The sequence below is a fragment of the Epinephelus moara genome, chromosome 13 (genome assembly GCF_006386435.1).
Source record: "Epinephelus moara isolate mb chromosome 13, YSFRI_EMoa_1.0, whole genome shotgun sequence".
NCBI classification, from domain to species: Eukaryota; Metazoa; Chordata; class Actinopteri; order Perciformes; family Serranidae; genus Epinephelus; species Epinephelus moara.
In genome coordinates this window covers 24,021,382-24,038,958 of record NC_065518.1, presented here as the reverse complement: position 1 = coordinate 24,038,958, position 17,577 = coordinate 24,021,382, and the positions used below count along the sequence as shown (strand labels likewise).

General features: G+C 41.4%; 1 protein-coding gene across 3 annotated transcripts in view; it reads right to left on the bottom strand.

The window, feature by feature from the left end:
• The window catches only part of trrap (transformation/transcription domain-associated protein), a 102,782-nt gene that overhangs the window by 30,155 nt on the left and 55,050 nt on the right, over positions 1–17,577 (bottom strand). For all 3 annotated transcript variants that reach the window (XM_050059277.1, XM_050059275.1, XM_050059276.1), the window contains 13 exons: positions 16,626–16,839; positions 16,212–16,391; positions 15,785–15,931; positions 15,232–15,351; positions 12,599–12,886; positions 12,015–12,152; positions 11,575–11,687; positions 10,670–10,805; positions 7,539–7,730; positions 3,861–4,056; positions 2,977–3,095; positions 2,692–2,838; positions 600–700 (listed from right to left, as the gene is read on the bottom strand). In XM_050059277.1, coding sequence (XP_049915234.1) covers positions 600–700; positions 2,692–2,838; positions 2,977–3,095; positions 3,861–4,056; positions 7,539–7,730; positions 10,670–10,805; positions 11,575–11,687; positions 12,015–12,152; positions 12,599–12,886; positions 15,232–15,351; positions 15,785–15,931; positions 16,212–16,391; positions 16,626–16,839 — 2,091 coding nt within the window. The remainder of the gene's footprint in view (positions 1–599; positions 701–2,691; positions 2,839–2,976; positions 3,096–3,860; positions 4,057–7,538; positions 7,731–10,669; positions 10,806–11,574; positions 11,688–12,014; positions 12,153–12,598; positions 12,887–15,231; positions 15,352–15,784; positions 15,932–16,211; positions 16,392–16,625; positions 16,840–17,577) is intronic.

Sequence of the window (17,577 nt, the reverse complement as noted above, 5' to 3'; positions counted from 1 at the left end):
AGATTCCTGCAAATTGCCTCGAGTTAATTATTGAGCTGCATATACATTTAATAAGCCTTCCGCAATTTGTCTTTCACCCCTCAGGACGCCATGTCACGTCAAAGATGACGGGTAAAGGGGGGCTGCTGAAGGGGAAAAGGGTGTTAAAGAGTGTGGCTGTGAGTGTGCATGGCCCAGCAAAGCATGGAAAGAGCGAGTTGTATGCTCCACAGGCAACCCCTGCAGCTAAAAACACAGTGCTGACACGGTCACAAGCTGATGACTCAGATGTGCATTAACATCTAAGCCACGTCACAGGGGTTACCTAGTAACGTAGTCTCAAAGGTGCGTCAGCTTGAGGCAGGAAGTGCCGATTAAATATGACTGCCATGTCCTGACAGGATAAAACACCCACGCAGGGTTAAGGGACCACTGACACAGTTTGAGGACAATGTGATAATGAACAAAGGGAAGACAATGACAGACAGAATGGTAGATTCAGATTGTTTAAAAAAAAAAAGGGTGAAAGAAGCAAATCAAAGTTGGCTACAAGGTGACGTGCTTGTGCAAAGCTGGAAAGGCTGTCAGTGAGCAGACAGCTGGAGCACTTTTGGACATACTTGTTGATCTGAGCCAGGAACATGCCCTTCAGAGCGTAGAACTCAGCCGTCATCTCCTTGGTGAAGTACTTCAGGTTGGTCGACTCTATCACCTCCAAACCCTAACAGACAAGGAAGTGAACATCAGGGGTTTAACTTCGCAACAAACTGCAGTAAAGAAACTTTTGTCGCCGCTAGGGAGAGGAATCGCGAAAAAGACACCACGACACTCCGTTTTAGACAGGGCCGTAATCACAGGTGAAAAACAAACAAACTGCTCGGTGTTCATTAAGAAGTAAGAAAAGAGGTGTTAAGGGAGCTAAACTTCCATTATGGTGAGCCTCTGATTAGGTGTCCCCTATGTACTGCTGTGACAAACGATGTGTAGCGGGAGAGAGAGACAGAGAGAACCAGAGGAGATGAGATAGAAGAGAGAAAGAGAGAGAGGGAGAAGAGTGTCTACTGGCACTTTTAATGACTTGTGGTGTGCTGAACTGCTTCTATTAATCAGAGTACTCCATGGGCTTAAGAGCAAGCTCCTGAGTTACACTCTCTTATAAGTCTCCCTGCTATAACTTGTCACCTAGAGCCACCCCAAACACTTCTTGCTCTTACTACTTTTCCCACTCAAAGTACTGCTAACGACGCCTCCAGCCACGGCAAACAGACAACCCGAGTACTTAAATCACACTAAATGCATCAAATGTGTTGTTCTTCAGTCAAGGCTGACTTTTTTCAAGGTATGCATTTCCACGGTCCAAATCTCCTGCAGCTGTGCTGCATTATGGTGCAGGTGTTACATGGGTGCAGTATATTTATCATATTTTGATCACACGTAATTAGACTGTACAACCTAAATGATTTGTGCTCTTTCTAGAGAGTGATTTTGTTAATAAAATATTTCAGGAGTTACTTACAAGCTAATAAAACCAAGAGTCATTTTGAACATGACAAACACACTCGTTAACACAGTGACATTTGTAATTTCTTATTAATTATGGGGCAGAGTTCTACAAAACAATCCTGATGATCAAAAGTGCTGAGATTATACCAGTTACTTGCAACTATTGTTTATGGCAATACTACACTTACTTTAACTGCAAGTTTAATGTTCTAAAAAATCATTTCTTACCAGTAAAACATTATAAAAACGGGCATCCATATTTAGTGCATAGGCCAAATAAATAAATGGCCAATAGTAATTGTCTAATGTGAACAGTAGGCTACAGTATAGAAAGGGATGGGTATTGTTAAGCTTTTAATGAAACAGTTACCGATACTGACAGTCCTTATCGATACCAAATACTATTCTATTCTCCACAATATGTTGCAAAAAATGAAGACATAACATGAAAATATATGAAAAGACTTAACAGTCATATATATGAGGAGCAACTGCTACAAATGCCTGGTCAACAAAATGCCTGATGGGGATGTGCCGTAATGCTGATTTACTACCAGAAGCTAAACATAAACAATATTAAAAATTTACAAATAACTATAGTCACTGAGCTTCTCAGACGCTAACAGAAATACAAAACAAAAATAACTTAAAATGTACAATTACCGCCTTGCAGTTGTATGCCTTTGCACACCAGCACTTCTAGTTTACATCTGTGTCTGTGAAAACGTGGATGCTTCATACACATCTTCCCCCCAACAGCACAGAACATGTACACAATCAGCACAGTTTCAAGGTGGGCACCAAGATTAGAGTCACCAATTTAATATCTGATCAAACATCTCCCCTTTTGTTCATCAGTTATGACGTTGAATAATGGCCAGAAAAGTGTTTCTGCAGAACATTATGATGTCACTGTGAAGTTGACCTTTTGGGCATATAATGTCATCACTATATCATTTTGTCCTACTACACATTCTGTCATAATTAGTGTATGAATCTCAAGTTTTGGCCAAAAAACATGTTTTGTGAGGTCACAGTAGCCTTGACCTTTGATCACCAAAATCTAATCAGTTAAAGTTAGAAATCTGAAAATGTCAGATATATAAGAATGAATTATCATTACATAAATACCGATAGCAGCACTGTTTGTCCAGGAGCTCATCAATACCCATCCCTATGTACAGGAGAGAAGATCACATTCTATCTTACCTGCATGCACTCATTCTTGCCCATGACGCCGGCCAGCTGCAAATAACATTTGACCTGCTGTCTGATCTTCTGGAAGCAGTCAACAATGGGCACTGTGGGGATGGTGTGGATACGACTCAGAATGTCCAGAGCCACATTCACCAAACCCTGGAGAGAAAACAGCGTGATATGGTTTCACAAACATGACTAAAAAGGTCGAGGTTCATTTTGCTATCATGACCTACTCATTGTACATTATCCCTTACATATTTTGAAGTAAAAACACTCATAAGCCTAAACCAGTACCTGTTTGCGTCCTATCTTGCCATACTGAATGATAGCAGAAGCCGAGGCGTGAACTCCCAACATGGCATTGTTGTTGTTTGGATCATGCTGTGTGTTCGTCTCATATGCCGTCACTATGGCTGTGGACAGAAACAAAACAATAAGGAACATATTTGTTTTGTCTTTATACAGGTGTCACGTTTGAAGAAGAAAGTAAAAAGGAGGAGAGTTTACAGTAGTATGAACATTGGGCATCGTCTAGCACTCTGAAAGCTCTGCTGTCATAATGCAGAGGAGGGCACTGGGGACACAGAACGTATTGAACAGTAAATGGGCCATGGCGATGAATTTCATCAAGAAAATTCCATTTCACTTTAACATAAGTTTGAAGGCTGTCACGTATAAATGAAGTGGATTTTATTGGCATGGTGCTGCAGAACCGGTCCTATCATTATTTCAGCGCCTCACAGTGAGAGTTGGAGCTCAAGTTGCTTGAGACATCACATTTTGCAGTGGCTGCCTCTCTGAATGGTTTCAAAGTCACTGCGGGAGAGAGCACTGAGCAAGGTAAATATGTGTGTGTGCGTGCGCGCGTGTGTCAGAGTGTATGTGTGTGTTATGTCCTGCAGCGAGAGAGAAAGTGCTTTAGCGAGCTGACATTTGGAAATGTACAGAGACCCCGAGGGGGTTCTGCAACTCGTGGCTTTTAAAGAAGACCCCTTCGTGGAACTAGTGGATACCTAAGCAGCAATCTGAGAGAGTGTCTGCATGAGAATGGCACCCTGTTAAACATGCACAATACGGACGTGGACGTATGTGGACGTAAAATGTGGACGTAAAATGTTTCATTGTCACTGGTCTCAAGCTTAAAAGCCGTACTGGGTCTGTCAGAGTGTGTGTCATACCTTGGTAGTGGTGCTGGCGCCACATGAAGATGCTGCTCCAGTGCGACAAGTCATCAGAAACAATGGGCAGTCGGTTTCTCCAGGTTTTCACCACAGTCTTCATGTCATGGAGGCTGGTGTTGCGGCCCAGGTTGGCTGGCTGAAGCCCTGCGTTAATTTGGGCTGCTTCTTGCAGCTCAATGATCTGCTGTGCCGCCTGGGGGAAAAATAAGAAGTAAAAATCTGCTCTTAAACTTTTGTATCTTTCATAAAGTATCATAAGTATCTGGACCACAACTCACTTGACTCTTTGCCCCTAACTTTTATGATGCATGTAAGGTGGCAGATCTAAAGCAGCAGCCAACAAATGCTTCTCATGCTTGCAGTGGCCCACTTTTTTTTGTTTACAGTTAATATTTTGTGTTCCCAGGCTTGCTTCAAATATTTGCTCCAGACAGTGTACCAGCTGCACTTAATCTTGTTAATATTTTGTCTACACATCTTAACAAATGCAAGCTACTAGCCAAATTTCCTGCTCAGCTTGCACCACTGTGCACACATGGTGTCCATCTGCTGTCAATCAGTGACTGGTCACTTGTTTGAAGTTAAAGAAATCTCAAGTTAACTGTTTGTTCTTCTGTTTTCAGTTTTCAGCTTTGCTTGCATCAGGGTGTCTTGACATGCATACTAAGTTTTTAAGGGCACAGTGAGATGCATAAAATGTCTTGTGCATTTCTGCCTCATCTCCATCATATTATTTCTGGATGTCTTGATTGTGTGTGGTGCACAGCACAATCAAGCAGAACTTCCCTGAAATACTTAAATGCATTTAATGAAAAGAAAGGTAAAGGAGGAGGATCAGAAAGGTAAGATAGGGTGGTAACACAGTTGAAAAGTTGATACGGAGTGTCTGAAGATCAGCTTTTAGTTAAAAGGTGGAAAGACAGCAGGGGAGATATGAAGAACAAGGATCAAGAGATAGATGAAAGGGACAAGAAGAAAGGTGATAGCAAGAAAGACACTAAGTGTTAGACTGTTGCATTAATGGAAAACATGGTAAAAGGTAAAAGCATCATGCATATAAAACACAGAAGCTGAAATGGTTAGAAAAAGAGGACTGTCACTGTCAGGGTGTTGACAGATATGAAGACAGAAGACAATCCTGGGGCTGACCCTCTTTAGGTCACTGCCTTAAGACTCAACAATCCCAGGGCTGAAAGCCTCCAGAGATGGATCAAAATGACGAAACTCATCTACCTCAACAGACAGCCAGACATGAACATCTCTAACACAGCCCTGAGAAAAAACAATGACTCCTCATACCCTCTTTCAGCAAAACATTAGTGTCCAGTATCTTTTTTTGGTACTTAACTCTCAAGTAAAAGTAAATTCTGAACAAGCTGCAGGAGTGACATAGTCTTGATCTCCCTTTTCTTTCTATATTCCGCTCCTCTGCTCTTTCCTAATTACGCATAGAGCTAAGTCTTTGTCTGTTTGTCTGCTTTCATGTACATTTGCTCGTCTCTTGCTCTCTGTTTAGACACAAGTGATAAATATGCGGAACATGTATAAAATTTCCAAATAGCCCTGATACTTTTCCTTTTCGATTTCTAAAATAAGACGCAAAGAAAATAGACCAGATGCCGAAACTATCGCTGCTGGCTTCAAGGCACTTCACAGCACTTCCTCCTCCTGTTGGGACCTGGTGTTCTCACCCAGATGCCCTCTCAGGTACCACAGTCTGGCACTGATTTATTGAATGCGAAGTGGAAGAAATATGTCTTAAAAGGCAGACTAAAACATTATGATATGCTTTGACAACCTTTCATAACATATCTCACACAAGGTGTAGTTCTTAAGTTGTTTCATATACTTTTACGATGTTTCATTTACAGTATGAGTTAATGAGTGAGAGAAGGGCAAGGGACATGGGGAAAGAAGAGGTTTAGGAAGATTAAGGGGACTAAAGGCGAAGATAAAAGACGGAAATCACTGTTTCTTTATCCCCTTATCTGAGTTATGCTGCTATGCTCACACTTAGTTTCATTTTATATCCTCTTTTTTCAGTTTATGCATGTCCTCTCTTTTTAATTGAATATTTTTGATACTATTCTAACCACAAAATACGATCCTACCTTCGACATTATCTATTTTATTTCCCGGGACTTATTATTACAAAACAGTTTTCTGTAAATACAGCTCAGTAAAAATATTTGAAACACATTTAAAGCGACTGGTACTCAGCTGTACCGACCTAAATTGGTCGATACCCTCAAAAGTACTGAGTTTGAACCCCAACCCTCTAAAACATTAACATATAGCACTGTTGACATTTGACACAAATTGATTAGCATTTGCTCTTTTCAGCTAAATTTGATTGAATAAATAGTAGAAGTAATTTGGGGTATATGCATATAGTAAAAATGTCACAGAACTCTTACACAACATTTCTGCGCTGGAAGTACAGTCCAGCAATATTTCTTTCATGCCACCAAAATAATTGAATGGGGAAAATTGTTATGTCTTCCTACATTACTTCAATGGCTAATCTGCTCCGATATGGCACAGAAAAAAGGACAAGTAGATGGGAAAATGATAAGCGAGGGCTTCTATCTCATCCCGTGGAGAAAAAAAAAAAGAAAAAGCCTCATTGATTGGCCCAAAGCCGCTTTGTGAACATATAATCAATCATTCCATTATAACTACTCATCAATCAATATTAATGCCAACCCCTCGTAATCGATAGTGTGGGTGATAATCCATTGATCGTCAGTCACTGCTAAGAGCTGGGATTTGATGATAACTTGATTCAAATGGCATTTTGAACCCTTCTGTATTTGCGGAGTCTGGGCTTCTCATTCTCCAAGGCTCATGGAGTCGTGAATGTGAGATATAGAGTTTGGAATGGAGATTTACAACAGGCCGCTTGGCTGGGTAGAGGAATAAATAGCTTGTTTTCCCTCGGCTAGGGTAAATAATTGGACTGCACATATGTGAGCACACGCACGCCAAAACACACACGCGCGCTCGCACACACACACACACTACAACAAAGAACGTAGTCACCCAATTCAAATACCCATTTTGAAAAGATAAATGTAGTGAATCAGAGCTGTGCTGAAGACTTAACCCCCCCGCTCCGAAGTCAAATCTCCCAAAACAAAATAAATTAGGCAATACAATATTTTTCACAATTATCTGTTAATATCAGCTGATGGCCCATTTCTAACCTTCATTCAGACCGTCCCATTCATCATGTAAATGTAATTCTGCTGCAGGTATTTAATCAAATGGTATCTGATGGCAGGGAAGTAATTACAGCTATTCTAAACTAACTCTTTCTTCCCTCTTCTTCTTCTCTCTTTCTCCCCATGTCTGTTCGCTCTCTACCTTTTTCAATTTTCTCCTTCTCCTTTTTCATCTTTGCCCCTGTCTATTGTAATCTCTCGCTGTGGAATCAAAGAGGCTTGGAGGTTTTTTTGATTTTTTTTTTAATCATCTATCTCAATTTTACAAAATGGAGTGAGAGAGGGAGATAGAGGCCGTTATCGGCGTTACTCAACAACGTCTCAGGGCTACCGATGATCTCCTGACACCCATCTCTTCAAGTGCTTATCACAATAAACTGACTTCCCTTTACCACTCATCCTGGCTTCCTGACTACTGTGTCAGTTTTAACAGAAGAAACTGTACACTGACCTGCAGCAGCGGTGTGTGCACGTGGGAAACAATGTGAGGCAACCTCCTCCACTCGCGGATGGCCAGGCTGGAGGCCATCTCCACCAGCCGCTCTATGAAGTTGAGCTGCTGCTCCTCTGGGTGGCAGATGGCCAGGTAGCCGCGGTGCATGTTCACCTTCCATGCCATTTCCTTAGGACAGCTGAGCTCCACCTGGAAAATTCACACAGAAAGTCAATTTTGTTTGTGTTTCAACTCAAAGTTTTAGTAGCAATAGACCGTGGCTAGAAAATTTAATCAACTTTTTTTTAAGAATAGACCTAATGGGATTGTTGAGTCATTTGCAGTGGGGATGTATGAGGTACTTATCCTAGTTTGTTTGTTACCTACAGTAGATGGTGGTTGACACATCCCCAGTTTGGAGAAGCAGAAAGGAGTACTGCCACAGAAGCTCAGCAATGTACTACTTAGAGCAAAACATATTTCAACGACCTTAAAGTAAAACTGTCAGTTTAAGTGAATGCTATATTTACAATACTTTCACCACTTTAGCTTTTTGTCAGAGAGCTCTTTCAGAGAGAGAACAGCAGCAGTTATCTATGCTCTCTTCAAAACCACCAGACTCCATTGACAAAAACAGTACTTTGCTGCCACTGTTCTACCACTGCCTCGATCAGCTGGTTTGTTTGTATTACTGTGTGATATTGGTGTTTTAAAGGGTTAGTTCAGATTCACTTAAGTCACACAATAACATAAACTGACTAAGAGATCGAGGCAGCGGTAGACCAGCAACTCCCGTGTTCTACGAGGTAAAATTACAGTTTTTGTCAATGGAGTTTGGTGGCTTTGAAGTGGTACATTGCTTAGCTTCGGTGGCTGTACTCCTGTCTGCTTCTCTAAACTGGGAGCATGCCGACCGCAATCTACTGCATGTAATACATGGACTATCATACGACCACACTTAGAAAAATCCCAACAACCTTTTAACAAACAATATTCGCTTCTAAAAGGATAAGAGGTAGGCAATGATTGCCTTATTATATTTAAATTATTAATATACCACTATCAAATTAAATGGTGTGACTTGGTATAATTGCAATAAAAGGATGACAGGCAGTAGGCTCAGTCTCACAACAGCAAAGGAAAAAATAATATCTGTTGTACTCAAAGTGCTTCCACATATCAAGATGATTCACCAAACCACTGCTGCTGTTGGAAATTCTACTTTCGGTTGTTTATATTCATCTGAAGAGCATAAATGTAAATTGTTTCTTTCTTCCGTCTTTAACCTATTCTACCATCTGCTGTCTCCAGAAGACTTTTACTTATGTTTGCACTGGAAAACAGCTTTATCTTACTGTTTTATGAACCAATCCACCAGTTTCCCAGCAAAATCCATACTGGTAGCTCACAGAATAAAATGCTGGGAACTCTGCCAAACTCCTCAACAAATACCTTGTTTGAGGTAATAATACATATTATATTTTTTGATTCTCTTTGTTCATAAATTCTATAACTATGTTGTATCGTGACACATGAGCAGTACATCGAAAATGTATACTTTTGGGAAAAGCTGACCGACAGATGAGCTGTTAGTTTCAGCTAAATAAAAGATGAATTCAGTAATAAGCAAATAAATTGGTGACATATTCTGTAGGAACAGACACAGTCGGTGTATGCTGCGTGCTGTTTGTCTCTAAATGTTTGTCCGTATGATGTCAAGCAGAATAGCGCACACTCTTCATAGCGCTGGGAGTGTGGCAGCTTTAATTAAATGAAAACATCCGAGGGGAAAGGGCCTATGACACTTTCCTTGCATAATTTAGTACAAACACACAACAATACTGTTTCCAATTCATTTCCTGAATGGTTTCAGCAGGACTTTTGTACTAATGACTAATCAACCTGACGAGTCTGACACAGACGCGGAGGAGAGGAAAAGGCTCTGCTATTGATTAAAACGCTGAGTGCATTAACACTAAACAAACAATAGCCCGGGGGAGTCTGCTACGTCAAACCTACTGTCAAACCGTTGTGTGTTTATAAGTGAGTGAGAAAAGAATGTAAGAAGACCAAAAACAGGAAGAGCGAAAAGAGAATGAGAAAGAATAGGTGTGTATTTGTGTATGCTTCTTCGATGCGGGAGAAAATTACAGTGATCGGTCAGAGCACACTTATCAGGGGTGAAGCTTGATGAATATCCTGGAGACAGGGCCGGCCTTATCAAGAGCCAGCTTTAATTGAAAGCGGGGACATTTGGACTTCGCCTCTGAGCCAGTGAGCGGTGGGCAGGCAGGCAACTGAAAGCCTTGCTCCTCTCCTCCACCATAAAACAAATCACCCCGCAGCAGATGCCGGGGTAATTATTCACGCGCGCAGCTGTCGTAAATATTAGCCGCTAAAACCAGAGCTGCAGAGCGAGGGATGAAGAGATGGAGGTGGAAGTGGAAGTAGAGAGGGAAGTAATAACAAAAAGAAAACCGAGTAAAGAAGAGAAGTTGGAGAAGTAAGAGACAAAAGAAAGAGAAATGGGTACACAGAGGAAGGAAGGAATGAAACAAGGAGGAAAGGATATGGCTGAGTTGGTGCTGCCATCCAGACAATTTAATTAGGTGTCACCTTAGGACAGAGCGGCTCAATGGATTGGTTCCAAGTCTCCTTGAAAGAGCAAAGCAGGAGTATTTGTTATATGTCAGGTACTATCGCACGCTCGCCACCCGTCTACACTTTGTTTTAGGAAACATGAGGCCAATAAATTAACGGAGCAAACAGCTGAACTGCATTTCCACAGCTTTACAGCCAGCTCTCTGAGTCTCCCGGGTGGTGTTGGGTTGTGATGGGGCCGGACGGTCCAAATATCAAGTTACTATACTTCACTGTGCTTAATAAACAGCACTCTACCGGAAACTGGGAATAAAATGAAAAAAGCAGTCAAAACTCTGGTTCACCAGGTTCAAGCCTACAGGCTCCACGCCGTCTGTGATTGTGTCGGTGAGAACTTGTGGTTATTGTTTCTGTTTTCCGTCAAACTGTTAGGGGTTATTACAACGTTTGGGAGACAGTGAGATCACTTCTCTGTGCAGATGTGCGTTTATATGTGTAGAAATCCATACATGAATAAATTTTGTACATAGTGACCGCGCACTCCTCACCTGTACCAGAGCCTCCTTCATGGCAGCCCAATTGGAAACCCTCCAAGCACACTCGAGCATGAGATAAGGGTTTGAGTGGCCTTTAGATTGGCCGTATTCAGTCAAGGGTTCCCACTGGTTCAATTCCTTCGAGCAGCTGGACATGAGGACAAAGGAGATGAAAAGTTTAGGCAACTTTAAAGAGTTACTTTTAAATGCGCAAAACAAGATTTTAGTAAATGTATATTTTCTTTTGGTGCAACTCACAGTGTGCCACTTGGAGCTGTCACTGTGAGATGTTTGCATGGATACAGATTCAATGGTTATCATTTTGGCTTTGTAAAATACCTTCTGGATTTTTCACATTTACTGGGCAATCAGGCAACCCTTATTGTTCAACCCTGCTTAATACTGAACCCTAAGTAAAATAACAATATTTTAGGCAGGCATACAACGGGGAGAGTCATTTGATTCTGCAGGGGAGGCACGGTGGTCATCCTAGACTGTGGCTTGTTATTAAGAAGTCATTTAATTTAGATACATCACAATGAAAGTGGACTTGATGGAAATTTCCCTGCTGACAGATACATATTTCCCCAGTAACAGCAATGAATCTCACATTCATATATGAGCAAAATTATATTTAAAAGTCTGCAAAGAAAAAGATGACATGGACAGATTTATGAAGGAACAATATACATATCACACAGAGATTCAGTTTGTTCATTATATTCTTCAAATATTGTGGTTTCTGGATGCCCTGCTGTATAATTCATGTGAGTGGAATAAAGGTTATCAGGTTTGAACAATCAATGGTGAGCGGTATATATATGAAGGTATTAAAGTAAAAATCCACTATCTTTTGTGCTCTGCTGGCTGTCTTGATGTGTAACACAAGACTGCCCTCTGCGATGCAGAACTCTTACCGTATCCAGTGGTCCTCCCAGAGCTGGTACTCGGGGAAGATGGTCGGGGAAACGTTGCTCCTCTCATGCTCTTTTCGAGCCTTCTCCATTGCTTTCTCGTAGCTTTCCTGGGCCTGAACAGACACAGGAAATAGTTTAATACAAGCTTTTTGAGGAGAATAAAATGATAATCAGTGCAGCATGCATGCCTTGATACAACTTGCTGCAACATTTTTTCTATCCTCACTGATATAAATGGGTTGGACGTAAGATTAGAAACACCGCTCAATAAAATGCAGTTTAATTTAACAGCACCACAAATTACAGCCCATAAAGTTAAATAACACCTTCATGGAGGTGGGATTTATATGCAGGACGGTGAACCCAATAAACTGGCAGCAGTGTGCACTTAGTTAAGATCATACATACATTTTAAAGCGGCCTTTTAAGCTTTCTCTCACCTGTTCGAAGAAACCATGCTGCTCGTAGGCAATGGCCGTGGCGGTCTCAGGAAACTTGCATCTCTTCTGCCAAAGGCCGGCCCACATGTCCTCCTCTTGGAGCAGAGAGTAGAGCTCTGCTAGAGAGTCCAAAATCTCCTATAGAGGAGTGAAACAAAATGTGGATGGCAGTAGAACAAATTGGAACATTTGCAGTGATCAAATTGTGGATTGAATGAGAGCAGCTTTGCTAATGAGTCTAGTTCAAACAGGATAAGAGGCAGATTTGCCAACTTTAAATATGAGGCTGCGACGCACACATGACAAATATAGCATCTCCAGATCCTCTACTGTGGAGGAGAAGGATAAATTAAAAAGGAATAGTGGCAGTTTTTAAAAGCTAACACTAAAATATTTTCTTTAGCCTGTTGGCCTCGTGTGTCACGTGATATCTTTTTTTGAGGTTTTTCTTTCCTAACGAATAAAGTCCTGGAAGAAACATCACATCGTGTAAAGAATGGCAACTGTCAAGTTAATAATTAGTGGAAACTATCTGCCATAAAACACAAATATTGCCAACTCCAAGATTAAATCAAATACATTACCTGTTGAGGTGGTGTGATGCTCTCCTGCTCATAGAACTCTGTACTCTGCTTGGGCTTGCTGTGCAGGCTGAGGCCTTTTTCAAAGGCCTGCTGCTCCAGCATCAGAGTGGAGCGTAGCCAGAGGTTGTGTGTCTTGCCCAAGTACTTCAGCACGCAGGGGCGGATGGGAATAGGAGGCACACACTGGGACATGGCCTCAACAAAGCAGTTTAGGGCACTAGGCTGGCAATCCCTCTGGGCCTGGTGGCTGCCACTGCACAGAAAAGGACTCATTTCTCCTGACAACGCCTGGAGAGAGGGGGGACAAAGAGAGTTCACCAACTACCCAGATTCACTTAAGCAGCAGTGCTCTGATACGGCTTATTGATAAAGGCATTCTGTTGCATGTATGGGATGCAACATGATGCCATTTTCCAGTAACAGAGCTGTTAAGAAAACAGGAAAAGTGAGGTAAGTGAAAACAGGTGATATGACTGGAAAGGGAAAAATGACAAATTGTATGCAGCCTTTTTGTATTAAGACCACAAGAAACATGACAACAGGTCAAGCCTTTTCTACAGAAATGAGCCACTTGTGATTTTTCGGAGTTTTGATTTTACATTAATCAAATCAACTAACCGTTGTTGGAAAATATTAATATCATGCAAGTGACTACAGCCATTTCACCCAGTCATAATGATGACTATATAGTACTTGTACTTTTATTTAGAAGAAGAAGAAGATATACTTTATTAATCCCAGAGGCGAAATTCTGTGTGTGTTGCCGTGTGTTGGAGATATCAGCCGTGAAGGCTTCTCTTGAATATAGTGGAACTAAATGGCACCCATCTTGTGGTGCTCAAAGCGCCAAAAAATACATCTGAGAAACTCAAAAGCTATGTCCCTTTAAAGAAGTCATGACCCGCCAGCCATATCACTGCCCTGAAGGAAGCGTGCATCTACTCGTGAAGGACAGGCTTGTGCTCGTGACAGGACAATGACATTAATGACATCTTCCTTGGTAGAGCTGCAACGTTAGTAAGCTCAGCGGTGCTAGGTGAACCATCAGTGCCTGCTTGCTTCCTTCTGTGCGGCGATAAGGTTGGCGGGTGTAGTGCAGTAGAAAGAAAATAGTTTCTTGGTTAAACTGCTCACCACAAGGTCTGTGGATTATTTTGAGTAAGTGGGTCATGATTTCCAGAAAGAGACATTGCTGTTGAGTTTTTCCAAATGTATTCTTTTGGCATTTCCACAAAGTGAGTGCCTTCTTGTTCTGTTGTATTGTAGAGAAGGCAGACATGTCTATGGCTGATATGTCCAAAACCTGGCAACTCACACTAAAACAATCTAGATTGATAAATAGCACTACAGGTAGGAGGAAAAATTTGTATTTTTCTTTTCTAATTTGGGGTGAACTTCCCCTTTAAGACATTGCAAAAAAAAAAAAATATATATATATTTACTTGTTTGAGCTGCACAGGGCCACTCAATGATATCAGTGCCTCTCAAACCACATTTGGACAGAATAGACTTTGAGTGTGACCGCGGAGTTAGTGCTCTGATAATCATGACTGACACACACTCAGAAATAAATGATGTATTGGTAATGAATATAATTTCCACTGCCTGATGACAGCATGGAATAATTAATGCCTTTGATGGTCACTTTAATTAGGCCGGTAGTGGAGAGGGCCGAATATGTCATCAAATTCCCTCCTAAGAAGAATATGCTTTTCTATCATTGCCATGTAATAATCCCCCCAGAGACATAAAGCCTAAGTACCAGTGATCATTCTATTTTCACTATAAATTGATATGGTGTAATAGTGGTATGAAACGCCGAGCTGAGGCAGGCATCAGAATAAACATATGTGACATATTTGTGACTTCATGCCTGTCACAGGAAGAAAATATCATCATTTTGAAACCATCTTTCTATTGACTGCATCTTTCAGATGTTTAAGAGCTCAATCACTTCAAATCAAGGCCTTTCAATGAGATTCAAAATACTCTATATGCATCTGGTTCATTAAACTCATTACAGCTTTCCTCCCCCTGCTTTCTCGTTTCCATATTTAGCATAAATGAATCTGTCCTCATTAAGTGGAATTGCACGTTTTGAGACAGGAGCGGGATGGCCAAGGTCAGAGTTACTGTCTGCTTGCTGACGTCACTGATGAGATACAGAAAAGAATATAGGGAGTGAATGAGTGTGTACGCAATGAGAACACATAGGCAGTGTGGTATTCCCAAATACCCTGGGGATAAAGACAAGAACTAAGTGTGCATCTGTACTGATCATTTATATTATAAGAGACTCAACTGTCATTTTGAATTGTCCAGCCAATTGACACATTTTGGATTTTAACAACAACAAAAACATGAGTATCGGTATTGGTTCCAGCATTTCAAAATCAGCGCATCCCTATTAAAACCATCCTTCGGCACAATGAAGCATGTTTTCTTTCCTTATTGAACATTTACAATATTTGACAATATGACGACTTGGTTATAACCTCAACCACTGGTGTGCTTCTGTCAGACTCTGAGCACTAATAACACTATAACATACTGTGTATGGAAATTGAAGTTACCTCACCCTGTGCTTCTCTGCACTGGGTTTAAGTCGACAGAGGCCATTAAGTCATACTTACATGCTGCTGCCTGTCAGAGAGGATCTTCCAGAGGCGAGGGAAGAGCTGAACCCAGGTCCTTTCAGCCAGTGGTGTGGAGATGTGACAAAGCTGGACCAGAGCATTCAGAAGTGCCCCCGTCTAAAACAGAGCAGAGAATAAATTGACAGCTGCTGACTCAGCAAGGCAGTGGTTCCATTGAATCCTTGTCTTCGGGACTCGAGAGTGCTTCTCATCTACTGTCCTACTGGGTGGTTAATTGCATTCGACTCATGTCCCAGGTCAAAATCAGTTTCTCATTTAAAAGCTAGAATAAAAATCAGCAGGGATCTGGATTATGAAAAACTTCTACACAATATAGATGAGGGAAAATGTTTTAAATTACCACAAAGTTCAATATCTCAAACACTACATTCTCTAATATTGCCAGATAGTTAGGCTAATTCTGAAAAGTCATCAACATAATGCTTAGAAATATCATTTCCCACCTGCTTTGTCAAAGTCGAATCAGTTATGTCAGCCCCTCTGAACTGAGGGATAGAGTACAGGCTGGTTCCAAAAGGACCAAACTTACCTTGACCTCCCGTAGCGAGTCAAGAAATTTGTCATGGCGGTTTGTCAGCATGTGCAGCTGGTTGCCTGCATCTCTCTCAGCCTGCTCCTTAGTCTTGGGGATGGCTGTCTGGTCTCCTGGTGCTAACTCTATGTCTATCTCTACATCCTGCCAGAGACCACAAGAGAAAAAACACAATCATCTTTGGGAGAGCTTTGACATTTCGACTTCACGTTGGACACAATGCTGTATTGAAAGGGCATTTAATGACATTAGGGCTCATTTTAGAGAGACAAAGAGCAGAGGCTAAGAAGCAAGGCTTTCATCTTTTCTCAGGACCACAGTATGTAACACATTCCTAATGGCACAATGTGCTAATTTATGTGAGAGAGCATGTCTCTTGACGCACTGTGGGGTGTGTGTGTGTTTGTCTGTTTGTGTGTCCCACCTCCTCCTTGGTCTCACTGTTCTCCCTCTCACGCGGCTCCTGTTTGACATGCGTTGCCATGGCGAAGGCGGCACGGTCATGGCTGTCAGCCAGGTTGATGACGTTAGTGATAGACGGCAGCATGGATCCCTGGCAGCTGGTGCCGATGATGGTGTTTCGTTCACACACTGCCAGCAACAGCTAAAAAGCACACACGCATGCGCATACACACACACACACGCAGGTGCAAGATCAGTGACAGTAACTGACATGACAAGTGAGAGGCATGACAAGAGGCTATCTGAAGAAAGAAAATAAATAAATAAAAATAAATAAAAGATAGTTTTTTATGAATAAAAAAGAAAGCATTATTTTTAATGTTGGATAAAAGGCTCGAAGGGCCGACTGAAGGATCAGAAGCAGCTCTCTGTTTACCTCTATGCACTGTTTGATCCAGAAGTGGCTGCCCATGGCCTCCCAGTTCTGAGAGCAGCAGATGTAGAGCAGCCTGTCATAGACACGCCGCTTCATGGAGGCGTCAAACACCTCAAAGAACTTGGCTCTGATCAGTGGCTGAGTGCAGCGGAGCCCTGAGAGGAAGGCCGGCTCCAGCTTGGATGTGATGTCACTTCCTGAAAGGCTCTCGTCCCTGAGTAATGCGATGGACAAAACATTTATTCAGCAGAGAGCTTACATGCTGTATTTCAGCCATTTAACTTGCATGATTCATGAAGGCAGAACACAAACATTTTGTTGATAATAAAACATTTAATCCACTTAGAACATCTGTTGTAACTGAAAGCAGTCGCAGCACTGACGCAAGTGCCTACACCGCAGTGAGACAGCTGTTAAAAAACAAGTGACAATATCTAACCAAAAAATAAAGTACACACTAAAATAACAGAAAAATAGGAGCACAACTTCTCTGCAATAACTCAACATTTTAGAAGCTTATCATAGTCAGTTTTTGCTGAGAGCATACAAGAGATGTGCTGACTATGTGGTCAGTTTGGAAGCCATCAACTGTGCTGCTGTTGTTGTTGTTGTATTGTAACTTATTTGTCTTTCTTGAGTAATTAGTAACTGTAACTGCACTGAAAATAATCACTGTGATGCTAAGGGCTGAGTTAGCATCCCAGTGAATAAATGCATTGGTAAATAAATTATATTATCAAATATCATTATACACCTCTATGTCTGAAGGAATTACCACAAAAGAAGTCTACATAGGCATTGACATAGGCTGTGTCTGAAATCATTCACAACTCCCTACTCGCCAGAGTTTTATGTAAAGGACTATATAGTGAACTCATCAGTAAAATGAAAAACACTTTAAGCCACAACTCATGTTATTCTATCTGCGCTGTTCATTACGTCAATTAGATTG